This window comes from Vigna unguiculata, chromosome 4, assembly GCF_004118075.2.
Source record: "Vigna unguiculata cultivar IT97K-499-35 chromosome 4, ASM411807v1, whole genome shotgun sequence".
Taxonomy (NCBI): Eukaryota; Viridiplantae; Streptophyta; class Magnoliopsida; order Fabales; family Fabaceae; genus Vigna; species Vigna unguiculata.
This window is the reverse complement of record NC_040282.1, coordinates 22,105,739-22,127,652: the sequence shown is the minus strand read 5'-3', so window position 1 is coordinate 22,127,652 and position 21,914 is coordinate 22,105,739. Positions and strand designations below refer to the sequence as shown.

At 29.6% G+C, this 21,914-nt stretch overlaps 1 protein-coding gene across 1 annotated transcript; it reads right to left on the bottom strand.

Annotated features, from left to right (window-relative positions):
* Window positions 1–332: 332 nt before the first annotated feature.
* LOC114180597 (vignain-like) lies at window positions 333–1,092 on the bottom strand. The gene is made up of 2 exons (XM_028066908.1): window positions 645–1,092; window positions 333–550 (listed from the first exon to the last, which is right to left on the bottom strand). The coding sequence occupies exons 1-2, from the start codon at window positions 1,090–1,092 to the stop codon at window positions 333–335; spliced, it is 666 nt and encodes a 221-aa protein (XP_027922709.1).
* Between the last annotated feature and the right edge of the window lie 20,822 nt (window positions 1,093–21,914).

Here is a 21,914-nt window from a genome sequence, read left to right as displayed (position 1 = left end):
CTTCACACCCAGTAATTAATATGGTTTGGCCTTCAAGAGGAACAAGGCACAGTGCTTCTCAAGTACTTTCACCTCAAGAGGGTGGTGCTGGTGGTCCCCCCTCAGAAAACATTTACGGTACCAAGGAATATTTCAAAGCTATATCTTTGCATTCAACTCTTGGCAATAAGAGAGGGTGTACATGAGAAACTGCTAGGAACTCAAATCAAATTAAAACATTTATTTCTGTTTGATGTATAATATATTGATGGATACATTGGCATACAATCTTAGATAAAAGTTAAAAAGCAACAACTAAGGCATATGAGAGTTTGATTTTGTGAGAGGCTTTTTCAAAGTTCATCTTTGGGAGATGAGAAAGATCCTGTTGGATTATCAGAGGAATTTTTGATTAGGTATGAAGGCATCATGGCTATGCCACAAAGTCTCTCCTTTTTAGATATGTTCCTTTGCATTTTGATGTAACCATGTTCTCCCCATTCTGCTCCCCAAGAGTTTCTCACTATCCAGTAATTAGTCTCATCAATCGTTGTTCCATACTCCACAACCCCTACACCATGGTTTAGATCCGTGCTACAATCACCGGTAAACACTCCTTGTAATATTGAGCTGTATGATTAGTGAGTAGTGATCATTAAGCTTACCACATTTGCCCTGATCTTTCACATCAGTGACAACACCTTTCTTCCTCCAATCCACCGAAGCAGGAACACTACCAACATTCTTGTACATGAAGGTGCCTTTACCATGTGGCGTGCCTCGGTACATTTTGTGGTGATGAACCTTTGAGCCTGCATAGGTACTCCTGAATTCATGGTTGGTCATGTCAGCGAACTTGTTCAGTTTCATCTTGTAAGGCTTATCCATCTTGTTAGTGTTATGGAAATGCATCACATTCGCTTTGAACACGTTAAACCGTTTGTGCTTCTCACCGAGGCTTTGCGAAACCGTGTGGTGACTCCTCCATCTCTTGTACAAGTCCCACAAGCTTTCCTCAGAAGCCAAATCCTTCTCATGAAAATCAAAGTTGTTGGCCACTCTAAGAACCAAAGAAAGGGACAGAACAACCCACAAGAGCTTCTTCATTGCCATGTTTGTGTTTGGAATCAATCAATGGGTTCTATAGAGGCTCTTAAGAAGGAGAATGGGAGTGTTATCATAGCAATTTCCATGCATGTAGACATAGCTGCGAGGATACTCTTTCCCAATGAGAAGAGACTCTTCTATCGTGTCTTTAGCGGCTCCATTTCCTCTGGGAGTTTCATTTCAGGGAACTTTGCACCGAATTGGCTACTAGTCTGTTGAACTTTGCCCTTGCCTTGGGAACTTGGAGCCATTTCATCCGCAACACATTGCAGGAGTTGATACAAGAGTTTTGTACCACACCTAGCCAAACTCGACCAAATAAGTAAGCAATGTGTGATGAAGGATTATCTTGTTCTTTTTTAAGATTATTGAATATGGTGTGAGTTGATTAAGAAAGCTAAGCGAAATCCCCACTGGACATTAAGATAGCAAGCTATCTAGATGTGAAGGTTCCTTTCACAAAGCTCAAGAGAAGAAGATGATGGATTGATTCAAAACAAAAAGGAAATGGAAAGCAAATAAACCATAGAAAACAAAGAACAATTAAAGGAAGAAAAAAACATAAAATGGAAAGGAAAGAAATGGTAAAGATGTGAGAAGCACGCCACTACAAGGCTAGGCTAGAAGCCATGGCAACCTTGAAGATGAGTGGATGTGTGCCGCCACTTGCTATGCAAGATAAGGCTTAAAAGTATTCACTCCCAAGGGAGGAAACTCTCACCAATGGTTGAGACACAAGAGTGTTTTTACTTCAAAATGTTCAACCCTTTTACATGTCTAGGAGCACCCCTTATATAGAAGAGTTTAGGGGCCTCTAAGCAAATAAAAGATACCTAAGGATGTCTCTACAAAAACCTAACCCTAGCTTCTAGAAACTAGGTCAAATAAGGTTACAAAAATGAGAGACAAAAGAGCTAACTATGGTGTGTGCAAGGCTAATTTCGTTCTACCACAAAAGGAGACCAAGAATGTGTCTCATATGTCTCTAGAAAGTGGCCATAGTGTGCTAAAAACAAAGGAGACCAAAGGTACATAGGTACACTTGCTTTATGCCTTTTCTTTATGCTTTACGCCTTTGCTTTACTCTCTCCTCCACATCATTTATGCTCCACAATCACCATGTGCCACCTAGCATTGTTTTCTTACTCCTAATTAACCTACAAAGCAAATAAACATAGATTAGCATGTTGGTTTAAGTCAAGTCAACTATAGTCAACAAGTCAAACCTAGTCAAAGGTCAACAAGTCAACTAAAGCTGATTCAACTAAGTCAACTTAGGGAATCAAAAATAACAAACATAAATGAAAGGGATGAAGGATTAGTGAACTTCCTTTCTAAACATGCTTAGTCTTCTTAAGCATGTGCCTCCATCCTTGGTTGGGGTCAATCCTTCATCATCCTCCCCTCCTTGGAGAGAATTTGACCACAAATTCTTTAAGCCTTTGTAGATGGAGCTTGACTTGATTTGGGGGAGGATTTGCATCTCCGTTTTTTGAGCTCTTGTTCCATCCTTTCTAAGGATATTACCCTTAGCTTTGGTTAGGCCATCTTTATTTTCTAAAGTACTCTTCCTCTCTTGCTTGTGCTTTGGGCCTTCCTTTTTGGCTTGGGAAGAGAAGGAAGAATGATGCACATCTTGCTTTGGAAGAATTTTTTTGTAGGCAAGTAACACCTTAGTGAAAGCTTGCCCATTTTCTTTTTCTTCTTTATCTTTTCTTATTATATTTCTATCCTTATTAACTTCTTGAGGTGATAGAGGTTGTAAAGTGGTCTTTTTCCCATTTATGAAGAAAATGTATTGGTTGGTATGACCATCATGTAAAGATTGTTTATCAAATTGCCATGGCCTACCTAGTAAGATATGTGTGACTTCCATGGGAACAACATCACATAACACCTCATCTTTATAGCTTCCTATGGAGAAGTTAATTAGGACTTGTTTATTGACATCTATTTCTCCCTCTTTACTTATCCAAGCAAGCTTGTAGGGCTTAGCATGAGGAATGGTCTCTAAGCTAAGCTTTTCCACCAACCTTGTGCTAGCTACATTGGTACTACTTCCTCCATCAATAATTAGAGAGCAAACCCATTTGTTAATTTTGCATCTAGATTGAAAAATGTTTTCTCTTTGAGTTGGCTCAAGCTCACTTTGATCTTGACCTATCATGCGCCTTAATAACATAGGGTCTTTCTCAAAAATTTTAGTTTTATTAGAGGAAGAAGATTCTTTTGAAAGAGAATGGGGAGATGAGTGTTCACTTTCAACATCATTACTCTTCTTTAAGACCATGGTCCTCTTGGTTGGGCAATTTAAAGCAATGTGATTATAACCCAAACATTTAAAACATTTAATGGAACTTGATCTTAGTGGAATGGTGAATGTGATCACTTGGAGATTTACTTTTACTTGGTGGTTCTTGATGAGAGTTAGAAGGGAACTTATCATGTCTCTTTTTATCCTTTCCCTTCCATGAGTGACTAAAGTAGTAGTTGGGTGAGTAACTCTTCCTTGCCCTTCTTTTTCTTTTCAATTGAATTTCAATCCCAAGGGCAAGTGTGAAAACATTTTCAAGAGTGGAGTACTCATACAACTCTACTTGGTCTTGTATGTCTCTCCTAAGACCACTCACAAATCTTTTTATTTTCTCTTTGTTAGTTTCTTTTATTTCAACCCTATGCATTTGAGACTCTAATTCTTTAAAGTACTCACTCACACTCATAGAACCTTGGTGAAGCCTTTGGAGCTTCAAAAGAAGTTCCTTCCTATAGGAGGGAGGAACAAATCTAGCGCGCATAAGAGTTTTAATGTCCATCCAAGAAGCCGCGGGTGGCCCTTGGTCATAATTCTTACAAACTTTATGCCACCAAGTATTGGCATATTCCAAAAATCCTAAAACTACTAGATCAACTTGTGCTTGATCCTTTACATGATTTTCATTGAAAATTTGATCAACTTTAGCTTCCCAATCAAGGAAGATTTTGGGATCACTTCCTCCATAGAACTTAGGAATCTTTGGAGTTTGCTTCTCTTGTGATGGGTTGCGCCTAGAATGCCCTCTTTTCCTAGCCTCTCTTTCTTGCTCCCTAGCTTCAAGCCTTTGAATGTGCTCTTGGATTCTTAGGTCACTTTGCTCCTTGTCTTTTCTCAATTGTTCAAGGGCCTCCTTCCTAGACAACTCCAAATCCCGAAGTAATCTCATCAATGTATTGTTTTTGTTTAGAGTAGGTGCATTTGATGAACTTGCCATGGTTCCTACAACAAAACACTCAAAGCCAAGACAAAATAAATGAATTAGGAGTTAGACAACATGAAAACCGAGACCAATTCCAACCCAAAATGTAACCCAAGTGTTTAGATCACTCTCCCAAAGTAATAAGGCAAGGTTACACTCAAAGCTCCTCCAAAGGAGTGAAGCAAACGCTTTTAAAAACTTGTTCAAAACCTTTCAAATGCAAGGCAAGTGATTCGGTCACAACATCCCAAGAGTTTCAAGAAAAGAAAACTACTAAGACAAAACAAAGAACACCTAGTGACAAGCAAGAAAAGCACAAAGACAAGGAAAGCTAAACTCTAAAGAAGAAAAGTTTGAGACAAAACTTTTAACAAGACTAAAACAAGAAAAGCACATTTTAAAGACTCTATGGAAAGCACTTAACAAGCATTTTCAAGTCTTAAATCATGCATACACCAAGAAAGATCATAACCAAGTTAAAGCATGGAACTAATTAGCCAATATCACCCAATTCTCAAGTATGAAAACTAGTAGCATAACACCTAGTGAAAAACACACTTTTAGTTCACCAAGGAGCAAGGTTGCTCTCAGTTTTTAGGCAAAAATTGGTGCAAATTTTTCTTCTTTCACAACTAGTTTCATAAAATGGTGAGAAAGAGTTTTAGGTGGCTTGGACACTTAGTTCCTCAAGTTTTAGGCCAAAATCAATTTCATGGAGCATACATCAAGCAAGACATAAAGTGAAAGCAAGATTCAAATACTTGGAAAAACAAGAATAAGAAAACTTCAAGCTAACATATGACATATGACTCAAGCAAAAGTTAGGCACATTTAAAGACTCAAACATGACATACACAAAGACACAAACATGTAGCTATCATGCATTTAAACTCATGGATTTGAGGCTCAAAGACTAAGCATCAAAAGACATGTTATCCAACCACATTTAGGAGCAAAAGAGTCACAAAACCGAAGCCAAAATTGCCACAACATAACCTGAAAACGTTGTTTTTCGTATTCTCGGCAGCTCTGACCTTTGCTCACTCATTTGATCATAACTCTCTCCACAGAACTCCAAATGCGTTAATTCTTTCTTTGTTGGAAACTAGACTCACAGAGCTTTCTTTTGATATAAAGAACGTAATTTTTGGATCACTGAGCAGGTACAGTTTAATCTTTTAAAATCGTGAACAGTTTCTGCCAGCATTGTTTTTGTGTGCAATGGAAATGGATTTCAACCATACAAAGATAGCTACAACAAGACAAGGTTAGCACATGAAAAACACCATATTCAAGATAACCTAGGCTCTAGATACCAAATGATGAAGGATTATCTTGTTCCTTTTTAAGATTATTGAATATGGTGTGAGTTGATTAAGAAAGCTAAGCGAAATCCCCACTGGACATTAAGATAGCAAGCTATCTAGATGTGAAGGTTCCTTTCACAAAGCTCAAGAGAAGAAGATGATGGATTGATTCAAAACAAAAAGGAAATGGAAAGCAAATAAACCATAGAAAACAAAGAACAATTAAAGGAAGAAAAAAACATAAAATGGAAAGGAAAGAAATGGTAAAGATGTGAGAAGCACGCCACTATAAGGCTAGGCTAGAAGCCATGGCAACCTTGAAGATGAGTGGATGTGTGCCGCCACTTGCTATGCAAGATAAGGCTTAAAAGTATTCACTCCCAAGGGAGGAAACTCTCACCAATGGTTGAGACACAAGAGTGTTTTTACTTCAAAATGTTCAACCCTTTTACATGTCTAGGAGCACCCCTTATATAGAAGAGTTTAGGGGCCTCTAAGCAAATAAAAGATACCTAAGGATGTCTCTACAAAAACCTAACCCTAGCTTCTAGAAACTAGGTCAAATAAGGTTACAAAAATGAGAGACAAAAGAGTTAACTATGGTGTGTGCAAGGCTAATTTCGTTCTACCACAAAAGGAGACCAAGAATGTGTCTCATATGTCTCTAGAAAGTGGCCATAGTGTGCTAAAAACAAAGGAGACCAAAGGTACATAGGTACACTTGCTTTATGCCTTTTCTTTATGCTTTACGCCTTTGCTTTACTCTCTCCTCCACATCATTTATGCTCCACAATCACCATGTGCCACCTAGCATTGTTTTCTTACTCCTAATTAACCTACAAAGCAAATAAACATAGATTGGCATGTTGGTTTAAGTCAAGTCAACTATAGTCAACAAGTCAAACCTAGTCAAAGGTCAACAAGTCAACTAAAGCTTATTCAACTAAGTTAACTTAGGGAATCAAAAATAACAAACATAAATGAAAGGGATGAAGGATTAGTGAACTTCCTTTCTAAACATGCTTAGTCTTCTTAAGCATGTGCCTCCATCCTTGGTTGGGGTCAATCCTTCATCAATGTGCATATCAAGGCAGCCAAGTATCCGGCCTAGGCCGACTTAGCCTAACTTATACCAGTCTTGACCTAAACTAAACATCTAAAGGGACAACTTACACCAGCATAAGCCGTCAAGACAAATAGCCGTCCTAGACCGACTACTCCAGCATATCCGGTAAGTTTAGAACCTAGGTCGGCCACTCTAATGAACTCAAAATAATGGGAACGTCCGCGTCCAATAAACCTTAAGGGCCTAGGTTAGGGCCCTGGCCCACTCACAAGCCCTACCTAGAGCCCAAGTCAAGCCCCAACCCATGGGATGGTCAAACGTCATTAATGCTCTATAAATACACGTGGACCCCATCATTTAAAGGTACGCATTCATTAATCACTGATTTGACTCTCGGAGAACTTTGACTTACTTGAGCTTCGAAGATTCTTCTACAGGTAACCCCTCCTAGGTTCAAGCTGACATGTGTCGATCAGAGAGAGGCCAACCAAAGAGAAAGCAGACTACTTGGTAAGGTGACGCTTGTGCCTAACTTATCTTATTTGTTCTGCAGGAACATATTAGATCATTTTGAAAATGATAAGAAGTAAATTTATTTTTGAAACACGGTTTGAAATGAAATTTGAAATATAATAGTATTAACATTAAACTTATGTTTACTTTTTTTAACGGCTTCCAAAAAAAATTGGTTCACACAATTTTAAAAATAAATAGAGAAAAACAACTTATAATATTTAACTTTTACTTTCCAGGTGATTATTGGAAAATTTAAATATATCAAAATAATTTCAATTTTTAAATTTCATTAATATATATATATATATATATATATATAATTATGAAAAGATCAGCTTTTTAGGAATACAAAAATATATAAAAAAATATATAAAAAGATGTTTTAAATTTCATTAAAAATATATTGAGTTAAAATTATTGAAATTATTTTGACCAAAAAATAATGAAATCACACATTAAAATATTAGAATATGAAAGTTTAAATTAAAGGAAAGAAAATTGAGAGAAGATCGAAGATTCTGACATAATTTTAATTGAAGATTTACATTAATTTGTCTCTTTTATACTTATTTAAAGTAGTAAATAGATGGATAGAAATATAAATTGATTAAAGACATAAATAAGATAAATAAAAAAATAAATTGGATATATAGAAAAATGATATAGAAAGATAAATGCCTGGTTTAAATATATATATATATATATATATATATATATATATATATAAATACATACAATTATTTTTTATAAAAATAAGAAAATCTAGTCTTACATAATTTTAAAGTGCAATATTTTAAATGTAATATAATATATATATATATATATATATATATATATATATATATATATATATATATATTTATAAATATATGATATATAAGAGAAATATATAAAAATATAGAGAGTGAATTACACATAAAGGAAATTTTATAAAAATAAGGAAATTTAATCTAATAAATAAGATATATGGAAATTAATATATATATATATATATATATATATAAACAAATCTAATATTATATAATTTAAAAAGATTTAAGTGAATTTTATTTTATTTTACTCATTTAAGAAATAAATAATTTTAAAATTTTAAAAGAAATATAAATTTATTAAAATTTGATAGGATAAATACTTTTCAAAAATTCAACATTTCAACCCCATTCCAAAGATTTTTGTTATAGAATTATATTTTAAATAGATAGAAATGAAGTTGTAACATATTATTGTCCAAATATAAAGAAAAAAGTGTTACTTATTGAATTCACATAACTAATATTTTAAAACTTTAGGATTAAAAGGATGAAAATTTTAAATATTTTGTTTTGTATAAAAAAGAAATAACACAACACAATTTCAAGGAATTCAAAGTTTTAAATAATATTTTACGATTTTCATTAATTAATTTGTTTGTCGCTTAAAAGAATTCACAATAAAATCTTAAGAATATGAAAGTTTAATTTGAATGAATAAAAAAAATAAAAGATTTTAATATACCTTTTGTAGATTCGCAAAGAACCTGTTATCTTGTATAAGAAACACTTAAAAAAATCAAAGTTTGAGATGCAATCCATACAACTCAAATCCATCGATTAAATAGATCTATCCCAAATTCAAACCCATATTATTTTTTTATATTTCAAACCCAATTGTTAGATTTGAATTGAATAATTTTTTGGATTTTAAAAATCTAAATCTTAATTCAATTAATTGGATTTGGATTGAATTAGATATTTTTTGATTTAAAAATTTAAAATCAAAGTTTTTAAATAAATATAAAAATAAATAAATAAATTTGATACATAGAAATATAGGTTAGTGACTAGATATAATATAAGGAAACTTTTATACTCTACTTTCTAGCTTTCAAAATTTTGTTTAAGTAATCTATTTTAAAAATAAGATATTATAAATTATATATATATATATATATATATATATATATATATATATATATATATATATATAAGTTGCATTTTAATAAGGGCTAAGTGAGAGACTTTCTAGTCACCTTGCAAAATTTCATCTTAAAATAAATTAGCAACCAATAAATTTGGAATAAGTTCTACTCCAAGGCTTGAGTTAGACTATATGAAACTTTTCAACATTTTATCGAGTAAACCATGTTAATTTTTATAGAAATCTTCTCTAACTTCGCAAATAACTAATTATACAAAAGAACTTTAACTTTTTTTATAAGTTTAATTCATCTTCATTTTATTTTTTCAAAAATGTTTATACTGAAATTTATTTCATCAATACCAAAATAGTTATAAAATATATGTTTACAATGTAAATATTAACGCATAAATTATTCTATTATTAAAACAAAATAATAATAAAGTGTTGCATTATAATTTATAATAAGAACCAGAAGAAAAATCGTTTATAGACATGTTTACAAGTTATTTCAAATATTTATACTACTACTATAAAAATTATTATTTTTAGTTGGAGTTTTTTTTTTTTTGTATTTTTAGAGATATCACCCCACTAATGGTTTTAACCACAATTCTCTCTTTTCTAGAAAAGCTAGCGTAGTCAAGAAATTACCGAAGATTCTCAGGAATCCTTGGAACTAGTGCAATTTACCGAGAATGTACAAAAATCCTGTTACTACCTATAATTACAAACCTAATCAATAAATAAATAAATATATATATATATATATATATATATATATATATATAAAAAGAGGGTTGAGTTTATCTAAATTCTTAAAAGTGCACAAATTGTGTTGAAATAAACAACACAAATAAATCCTCTTATAAATATAGGACTTAAAGTTATATTTATATAATTTTATTATATAATTATTATCGATTAACCTTAATCAATAAATTATATTATTTGTCAATATCAAATATATGGTAAATTGTTATTAATTGATGAATGATGTGTGATTGGTTGGACTTTTTAGTAAACGATGGTTTGTGTGATGAACTTAATTATTCTGTAATTTGTTGAGAGGTTCCTGATTTCTGCTGGTAAGGATATAAAATTAATACCCTCATTAATCAATTTTAAATAAAGAAATAACATAAATAGTCATCATATACATTTTTGTTTGAGATTCAGTCTTTTAGCATACCCTACCAAGAAGAGGGTAGTATTGTCTCGTACACACTTCAAGAACAACAGACTAATTGACACCAAATATAGAATTCTTTCTAAATACATACTTGAATATGCTGAATTTATGACAGAACTATTAATAAGGTAATGCACCAATGCTGAATTTAGTATACATAAGTTACATTGAAGAAGAACATTGTCTCTTTGTTGTTCTTCTTCTCTCTCTTACTACTCTCTCTTATCTTAAAAAGAACAAAACATACTCCTCCTCTATCTTAAAGCAATGCACCAATGCACCATTATTATTGCCAATACCTACCAACACAAATCTTATTTTCTGATTTTAGCTTTACAAAAAACCCTAACAATGCACCGTTATTATTGCCAATACAAAAAACCCTAACAATGTCAGTTCGTCTTGTCAAAGTCATCTGGGATAAAAGGACAAGTGACTCTACTCTACTTAGGAGTTAGAGGAGGATATGAGGAAGTCACATCTCCATTTGTTTTCCTGGTAAGTCTTCATTTTTGAGGTCAAAATTTTTTTCTTGTTGGGGGGAATGTAAGGCCCACTAATTTCTTTATTATTATTATACCCTAAATTCAAGGGGTTGCCCCAACTCAGTTGGGCCTAGGGCTGGTCCAAAGGGAGCCAAAGACCCTAATATGCCCTAACACTCGCATTCCATTCACTTTGTAGAAACAATTTTCCTTATTCCCTCCTAGATCAATCGCAACTCTCTGCTAGGGTTTAGACCTCCGTCATCTCCAAGCTTGTTCAACCCCATTTTCTTGCTCCACGTAAGTCATTCCCCATCTTATACTTCTCCTCTCTAGGCATATTTTTGTGTTTATAATAGGGTTTTGTAGGGTTGGAGGAACGTTGCTGCAATGTAGCCTAGGCGAGGAACCTCACCTTTGGGCGAGGGGTGGCCTCGCTCAAGCGAGGAGGGCTCGCCTAAGCGAGAACTCGTGGGTCTTGCAGGGGTTCTCTGTTGGCAGTCTCGCCTAAGCGAGAACCTGTAGCTTGAGCGAGACTGGTCTGGGGTTTTGCTCCATGACTGTTCTTTCCATGCCTTTGGTTGTTAATTGTATGCTTGGCTTGGAATACCCTATTTTGAGTATGAAGTATATGAACATGCATGTGAGATCTGGTTGTCTGGGTTGAGATGTTGAGTTAACATGATTTTGGCATGAACTGAATATGGAATGGTTGATTATAAAAGTGACACGAGATTTGTATGAGACTGAATGTTATTGTTGATAATTGGAACATGATGTTGGTATGGTTAGGGCATAATTCCAAGACGGTGTCGTGGTGGTGCCTCATTGGTTAGGACGTAATTCCATGAGTCTCTAGGTGAAACTTCATGGTGGTGCCTCAGTTGGTCGGGACGTAATTCCATGACCCCTGTTAGTGGGAGTTCATGGTGGTGCCACATCTATATAATTTAGTAAGGATATGGTAAGGCTGCATCTTGACACTCTAAAGAGTCAGTTAGTCTCACATAAAGTGGACTGACACTTGTGGTGAGAGTAGCAGGAGGCCTGAAACCTATTAAGGGCTAATCTTGTGTGGGGGGGTTGAGACATTGTAACACTTAGCTCGGTAGAGCAGGGATATCCACCACAAGTGCAAGCATCCGCTAAATCCGACTAATTATATGTATACGGATGAGTCGTGTCTCGAGTCTTAGTGTATTGTGTGCAAGTCATAACATGATTGGGTGATATTTGCATTTTAGATTATGGAGATGTATATGACTGTATGATAAACTATTTTCTGCTCTAACTTACCCTTCTGCTTGTTTGTGTTCTTGTGTGTGGTTTTCTCCATTTTGCGATGATCATCAATTTATTGATGTGAGCAAATGTGAGAAACCCTCGTGGTCAACAGAGGAATGGTGACTCTGCTACGTAGCCCGCCTGGGCTGGTTTCCACTTTTGGGCTTTTTTTTGGGCTATGCCCCATGTATTGACTTGTCTTTTAATCTTAATTTGATCACTGTTGGATTTTATACCTTGTCTTGTATTGGCATCATGGCGTGCCTCAGGATTTCCTTTTATAAATTCTTGGATATCTTTAAGGAGTGATTCTATTTTCCGAACCTTTGCTCGTAATATTATATTATGTGACGTGTCATTTACATAAGTTTATTTATTAAATGGGACATTACAAATGCAATGTCTGCCTTGCATACCATAGACTTTAAAAACCGATCATGTGACATGTTTTTTTTTTCTATTTATTATTCTTTTATATATTTTATGTTAGTGTTGAATTTTAAAATTAAGATTTATATTCTTATATTATTTTATTTTCATTCTTTTAGTTTTTTATATTATAATATTTTACTATTCGTAAAGAAAGTTTACGAACAACTACCTTTTTCTTTAAATTTTTTACATATTGGAATTTGTTGAACTGTTCACATATATTGTCATTCTAGTAAAAAAAATACGAAACTTATAATGTAATTTTTCTATTTACAATAGATCTAAATAAGTAATGGAAATAAATACAAATGGATAGAGTAAAAGTTGTGATTTCCAATATTTTGAAGAGTTAAATTTAAATATGATATTCCAAAGATTTGAAATCATAAAACACGATATCGTTATTTTTGGTTATTTTTGTCTATTATTTTTGTATACTTTTAACTTTTTCATTTATTTAAATAAGAGAATGTGAATGAAATATATGAATTTGTGGTATGAAAAATATACTTCCTTACAGAAGAAGAGTTAAATTCCATCTAACAATCGAAAATAAATAAAATTTAATCTCAGATAATTTATTACATTCGAAAATAGAATCAAAGACCATTTTTGTGTTGAAACTGCAAAATATTATAGTTACTAGGAAAACTAGAACAAATATAATTTTCTCGTGTATTAAGAATATTTTTAACTGAAAAAAATAAATTTGCCACATTTTTATTTTTCTCGGTTATTTTTTTTTTAACTAATGTAATTTTATATACCAATTTTTCAACTTCTATATCCATTAATATGTTGAAGTCAAAATGTAATACAAAAGTATTCAAGTCATATTAATTTTTATAAAAACAACAAGTTAATATATACTTAAAGAGATATTTAAAAATTCTAATTCACTTAGTATCCAATCTAAAAGCATATATTTCATATTAAAAAATTATTGAACTATAAGATTCTATATTTATTGATTCTTCAAATAATAACCGGGTCCATTTTATTAGCGAATTTGTCATTAACTAAAAGTGTTATGAGAGAATTATTTAACGTGACAAGAAGAATTTTCACAATAGTTTATGCTAGAAATTAAACACATGTCTCCATATTGTCATGCAAAATAAATTTAAAGAGAACTTTTTTCTCCTTGTAAATATATAAATATTCTCCTCTTGCATAAATTCAAGCTACCACATTGTAAAATCATTGACTATTCTATAGAAAAGGTAATGAGAATATTGTTGGTAAATATATTTATTATTCACCATTGTGATAATAAGAAGGTTAATATAGATATTAGCACACTCTAAACATTTCCATACTAGGCCTATCCTACCTTGTACAAAGGTTTGTTAATTCAACTAAAACCCAAAAACAAGCATGTCATAAACCTCATTGTATATATAGGGTTTGATATATATACCCAATTTGAAAGGAAGGAAAGAGCAGAATGTCAAGGGGTGTACCGACAAATGTACCAATACTTGAAGCTAGAAGAATGAATACGGAAGACAAGACAAGATGTACAGATTAGAAAGAATTAGGTCAGAATATTTTTTACTAATATATATATATATATATATATATATATATATATGAGGGTATTTTTGTGAATTAAAGTTTAGCGAGTATAGATATCCACAGGTACAAATACTATGATATCCGTACTCGTCCCGTTAACATGCGAGTATCAAAAATTCCTGTATTTGCGGGTATCCATTTTTAATATTCATTTCCTACCTGTTGCGGATTTTATCCGCAGATATGCAAGAGTATGAATGTTTTTGACATCCCTAATTGTGACATTTAAATTTAGTTGTCAAATAATGGAGATGATTAAGTTTAGTTTAGAAAATAAAATATTTATCAATCACAAACAAATAGATTGATAATATATTAGATCGTTTTGAAAATGATAATAAGTAAATTTATTTTTAAAACACAGTTTGAAATGATAGGTGATTATTGGAAAATTTGAATATATCAAAATAATTTCAATTTTTAAATTTTGTTGATATATATATAATTTTGAAAAGATAATCTTTTGAGAATACAAAAATATATAAAAAAGTATATAAAAAGATATTTTAAATTTCATTAAAATTATATTGATTTAAAACTACTGAAATTATTTTGACCAAAAATAATGAAATTACACATTACAATATTAGAATATGAAAGTTTAAATTAAATGAAAGAAAATTGAGAAGAGATGGAAGATTCTGACATATTTTTAATTAAAAATTTACATTAATTTGTCTCTTTTATATTTATTTATAGTAGTAAATAGATTGATAGAAATACAAATAGATTAAATATATAAATAAGATAAATAAACAAATAAATTGGATATATAAAAGAAATATATACAAAGATAAATGACTGGATTAAACAAAATATATATATATATATATATATATATATATAAATAAAAAGATAGAAGAGGAGACTACATATAATTGTTTTTTATAGAAATAAGAAAATCTAATCTTATATAATTTTAAACTGCAATATTTTAAATTTAATATATATATATATATATATATATATATATATAAACAAATTTAATATTATATAATTTAAAAAGATGTAAGTAAATTTTATGTTATTTTACTCATTTAAGAAATAAATAATTTTAAGATTTTAAAAGAAATATAAATTTAATAAAATTTGATAGGATAAATACTTTTCAGAAATTGAACATTTCAATCCCATTCCAAAGATTTTTTTATAGGATTATATTTTAAATAGATACAAATGAAGTTGTAACATATTGAATTCACAGAACTAATATTTTAAAACTTAAGGATTAAAAGAATGAAAATTTTAAATATTTTGTTTTTGTATAAAAAAGAAATAATACAACACAGTTTCAAGGAATTCAAAGGTTTAAATAATATTGTATAATTTTCATCTAATAATTTGTTAGTCGCTTAAAAGAATTGACACAATAAAATCATAAGTGTATGAAAGTTTAAATTGAATGAATAAAGAAAAAAATAAAAGATTTTAATGAAAAACACTTAAAAATTTAAACCACACAAATCCATATTGTTTTAAGTGGATTAAATACATTTATTCCAAATTTAAACCTATATTATATTTTATATTTCAAACCCAATTCATTTAGTTGGATTTGGATCGAATAATTTTTTGGATTTTTAAAATTTAAATCTTAATTAGATTTGGACAAGATTAGATATTTTTTTATTTAAAAATATAAAAATCAAAATCTTTAAATAAATAAATAAATACGATAAGATAAATATAAAAAAAAATTGATACATAGAAAGATAGACGAGTGACTAGATATAAGAAAACTTTTATACTCTAACTTTCAAAATTTTGTTTAAGTAATCTATTTTAGAAATAAGATATTATAAATTATATATATATGGTTGGACCGATTAGTAAACGATGATTTGTGTAATGAACTTGATTATTCTATAATTTGTTAAAGAGGTTCTTGATTTATGCTCACCAAATATACAATTCTTTCTAAAACAAATATAATTTTCTCTTGTATTAAGAATGTTTTTAATTAAAAAAATAAATTTGCTTAATTTTTATGTCTTATGTAACATTTTTATTTTTTTAATATTGATGTAACCTTCTCAATTAAATATTTTTATCTTAGTTAATTTTTATGTACCAATTTTTCAACTTCTATATCCATTAATATGTTGAAGTCAAAATGTAATACAAAAGTATTCAAGTCATATTAATTTTTATAAAAACAACGAGTTAATATACTAGAAGAGAAATTTAAAAATTCTAATTCACTTATTATCCAATCTAAAAACTAGGGGTGATCATGGATTGGATTTTTAATGATCCAATCCACATCCATTTTGGATCCAAATAATTGGATTAGATTTTCGATCCAAATCAATTTTTTCAGAAAAAATAGATTGAATTTTTTTAAAATCTAGATCCAAATATTTGGATTAAGTTTAAATCCAGATCCAAATATTTGGATCAAGTTCAAAATCCAAAATCCACTTTTAATAAAATAAATTTAAATTAAATTTTTTAAAACTTGTGTCTATAGTACCGACGCCATAGAATTTGACAGATTTTTTGGAGAAGGAATTCAAAATAAAGCCAATCCTTTAAATATTATTAAAAATATTAAGACTTTAAATATTTTAATTAAAATTATTTTAAATATTAAGACTCATAAAATAGATAGATTCTAACATAATTAAAAATATAATCTATATTTTAAGAACTTATTTTTAAAATCCTTTAAATATTAAAATATGCTTAACTATGTACATATATGAACATTCTAGTAAAAGTAAAAAATAGGATGAGCTCATTTTCTAATTTATAATATAAATATAAATGGATTGAGAATAAAACTATTTTGAAAACATTTAAGTTAAATTTTAAATATTAATTTTCAAAAATTTGAAATTATAAAACACAGAATTGTTATTTTTTTCTATTATTTTTTTTATCTATCTTTATATACTTTTTACTTGTTTTCATTACAGTATTTAAATAAGATAAGACTGTAAATGAAATATATGAATTTGTAATCTTAAAAATATATTCCGTTAAAAGAAAAACTTAAAATGTTGAACTAAATCAACTTTATTTCTTTTCAAAATTTTATTATATATTTGATTTTTTACTTCATTTTTTTCAAAGAATTTCATTTACAATCAGTTTATTATTTAATTTTGTTTTTCTAAAAAATTATACTAAAAATTTAACAAATTAAATTATTTTACTATATATATTTGCTAAATTTAATTCAAATCAAGTCATTTTTTACTTTATTTATTGTTTGCTACACATCTATTACTCTTTTTTCTTTAAATATAAATCCTTTTTCAAAACAAACAATGGATACAATACAATATCAATTCAAAACACAAATAAATAAAAAACTAACAGATACTATAGAATATAAAAAATTATCATCATTTACATTTACATGTACATGGACAAACATTTGGATATAAAACAATCATTTTAAACTTTAGAAAGAAAAATAAAACATTAATATGCATAATTGATATAATTAAGAATGACATAACTTTTGGACACCTTAATTTTGAGTAGAATATAAAGAAAAATGTTATTTTTAAGTTCCATTTAGCTCCTACAAATATAAACAATAATGGTTAAACCATACCCAAAAAGTGAAAATAAAACCTAATTGACTTTTCGAATTTAAATTACATACATGATTATTTGTTCACATATTTGACTCAAATGTTACTCATCTCCAAAATGATTTTTTAAATACACAATAACATTATTAAAATAACCTTTTGAATTAAATCTATATTTTTTAGTTCTTTATATATACAATTTTTTTACTCCTCTTCAACAGAATGTATTATAGAAGTATTAAAATCACATCGATTTTCATGAAAAGCAATAAGTTAATATCCGTAAAAAAAAATTAAAAAATTTAAAATATTAATTAAAATAATTAACACAAAAATAAAGAAGAAATGTAAATAAATACCTTTTAGAGAGAAAAGTTGTAAAAATTATACTTCATTTAGTAGTAATTTAAAACATATATTTTTAATAAAAATATTATTGAATTATAAAATTATACGCTTATATAAATTTTTTCAAATGGCAAGTAAATCTTTTATTAATGAGTTGTTAAAATGAAATAAAATCTTTAATTAAGAATTAAGAAGGATAATGAGAAAAGTGTACCCAATTACTCACTTTTATCTGATCAATAAAAGCCAACGGTATTATGTGCAATTCAATCAGTAAAGAATTATATTCATCCATAACTTTTGAAATTGTAACCTTTATCGTGAGTAAAAATTATAAAATCTCATTTAACTCCTAAGAATATAAAAATTTAAGGTTAAATCATACACAAAAAATAATAGTAATGTCTAATTGACTTGACAAATTTAAATTACATAAATTATTATATGAAAATATTTGTTGGCATATATTTCATCCAAATGTTACTTTTCTCCAGAAACGGTATTTAACAACACCATAAACTTATAAAAATTCAAGATAACACTTAATAAATTTAATGTTAAATTTTCTCAACTAAAAAAATATATGAAAATATTTGTTGACATATATTTCAACCAAATGTTACTTTTCTATAGAAACAATATTTAATAACACCACTCTAAAATTATAAAAATTAAATATAACACAATAAATTTAATGTTAAATTTTCTCAACTAGAAAAATAGTAAATAAAAAATATTATAAAATTAATATAATGTGTCGCAACCTTTATTTTTCTATAATTTAGTATTTAGTGTATAAATACTAATATTGCGTCACAGAGAAAATGGAGGTTAAACACATGCACAAAAAATGTAAAGAAGAATTAGGACATTAAAAAAAAAATAGCTTTCAAACACAGTAGTACCCCAATCTTTAGAAACTGATCATGTTTTTGTTTTATTTATTATTTTTTTATATATTTTTTTATGAACAATTATTTTTTATTTTAAAATCCTTTTTCATATTAAGATTTGTTTAACAGTGCACGTATATACACTTTATAGTAAAACAATATGAAACTTATAGTGTAATTTCTCTATTTATAATAGGTTTAAATAAGTAATGTAAATAAATACAAAGAGATAGAAAGTAAAACTCGTGATTTTAAATATTTTGAAGATATTAAAGTTAAATTTTAAATATGCCTTTCCAAAGATTTGAAATCATAAAATACAGGATTGTTCTTTTTTGTTATTGTTTTTATATCCATCGTTTTATACTTTTCACTTTCTTTCGTTTGTTTAAATAAGAGAATGTGAACAAAATATATGAATTTGTGACACGAAAAATATACTTCATCGCAGAAGAAGAGTAAAGTTCAATCTAACAATCGAAAATAAATCCAATTTTGTTTTGAAAACTACAAAATGTTATAGCTAACAAACAATAAAATAAATATAATTTTCTCTTGTATTAAGAGTGTTTAATTAAAAAAATAAATTTGCTTAATTTTTATGTCTTTTTATATGTAACATTCTTATTATTTTTTTAATACGTGGTGTGACCTTCTCAATTAAATATTTTGAGCTTAGTTTTTATATACCAATTTTTCAAAACCTATATCCATTAATTTGTTGAAGTCAAAATGTAATACAAAAGTATTAAAAACAACGAGTTAATATACTAAAAGAGAACTTTAAAAATATTTAAAATATCAATTAAAATAATAATGAAGATAAAATGAAAATAAATATATTTTCCTGAAAAAAATAGTGAAAAATTCTAATTCACTTAGTATCCACTATAAAAAAGATATTTCCTATTAAAAAAAATATTAAATTATAAGGTTTTGCAATTATTGATTCTTCAAATGGTAATTGAGTCCATTTTATTAGTGATTTTGTTAAAAAAAAGTTTAAACTATTAATTAATAAGTGTTATGGGAGAAATTATCCCTTGTAACTATTGTTTGTTTTGGCCTGAAAAGAAAGAAACAAATTTGAAAGGATTTAGATAAATTTATATTTACTTCGTTTTTTCAAAAATTGCAAAAACGTTGTGAGGTCATTCTTCATTTACATGTGATTTCTGTATAAGCATGTTTGATTTAGGGTAAAGTCATCTTGGCAAGAGGAATTTCCACAATAGGTTATGCTACAAAGTGAGACACATGTTTTCATATTGTCATGCAAAATAAATTTAAAGAAGAGTTTTCTTTCCTTTTGTTGTAACTAAATACTGTTGTAACTAATGTCTTTATTTTGTTTTGGTTTATTATGTTTTACGGTTTTACCCTTATATATATATATATATATATATATATATATATATTTATTGATCTTGGTTATATGGAATATCATATTCTACATGGTATATGATGGTAATGCCTTTGCTTTCGTTGTCTCTCATTTTTCCCTCGTTTGTGCTGGTTCGTTATCTCCTTTCGGTTTCTTGATTCTTCTCCCATGACGTCCTCTACCACCACATCTGAATCTCTCCTAGATCTCAAATTGTGGATATTGTCAATAATCCATCCGGTCCTTATTATTTGCATCCTGGTGAAAATCCAGGAATGATTCTTGTATCACCTCCACTTAGTGAAACCAATTACCATTCATAGAGCAGAAATATGCGTCGTGCCCTTCTTTCAAAAAATAAATTGAAGTTCGTTGACGGAAGTATCAAGATTCCTGAACGGGATGATCCAACCTACGAGGCCTGGGAACGATGCAATATGATGATTTTGTCTTGGATAACTCGCGCTCTTTCTCTGCAGATCGCCGAGAGCATTGTTTACATCGATGTTGCGAAGATTCTTTGGGAAGATTTAAAGGAACGTTTCTCTAAAGGAGATTATTTTCAGATCTCTGGTCTGTTGCAAGAGATTCATTCTGTTAAACAAGGAGAATGAACTGTAACCCATTCTACACGGATTTGAAGATCCTTTGGGAGGAATTAGAGTTCTTGAGGCCTATACCCGATTGCGTTTGTGACACTCCTTGTACCTGCGCCTTGTCCAAGATTATTGCCAAATACAGAGAAATTGAATACGTGATGTGCTTTCTCAAAGGATTGAACGAAACTTACAATACGATCAAAACTCAGGTGCTACTAATCGAACCCCTTCCTGGTATAAATCGAATGTTTTCTCTCGTTATACAGCAAGAAAGACAGTTAATGGGTACTGTCTTCCAAGATACCAAAGCTTCTATCAACTCTGCAGAGAGACAAAATAATTGAATCAAGAAAAACAAATCAATTCTAAGTCTCAAGGACGAGGAAGTAGCTGGAGGAATCATGGAAGAGGAAGAGGTCGCTTTGTTGCTCAAGGAAACACTGCACCTACTGTCACAAACCTAATCAAACGGTGGATGAATGCTACTCCAAACACAGGTATCTTCCTTGGTACAAAAAGCAAGATTTGTCTGGAAATACCACCAATTCTGATAGAAGGAATGATCAAGTATGCAATCTAAGCACAAAGACTTCTAGCCAAAACAATCCAGAATCTGAGACTTATCAGGATTCTAAACAAGATGGAAATCCCTTCACTCACGAACAGGTGCAAAAGCTATTAAGCCTTTTGTAGGAAAGTTCTGGTCATAATTTCAATCAGATTCGGAGCCACACCGGACAGATTACAAAGGAAGAATTACAATCAGGTAAATTTTCCTGGATTCTTGACACTGGTGCTATAGACCATGTCACTTTTGATAAGTCACAATTTATTTCATTCTACAAGATTAAACCAGTTTGCATAAAAATGCCTAACAATTCTCATGGTTTAGCTACTCATGCGGGCACTGCTAAATTCATTGAGCATTTAATGCTTTTTAATGTTTTATACATACCTGAGTTTTCCTTTAATCCCATCTCCGTGCAACGTTTAATTGGGGATTTGGATTGTGAACTAATATTTTCTTACAAGAGTTGTCATATCCAGGACAGGGGTACTTCCAAGATGAT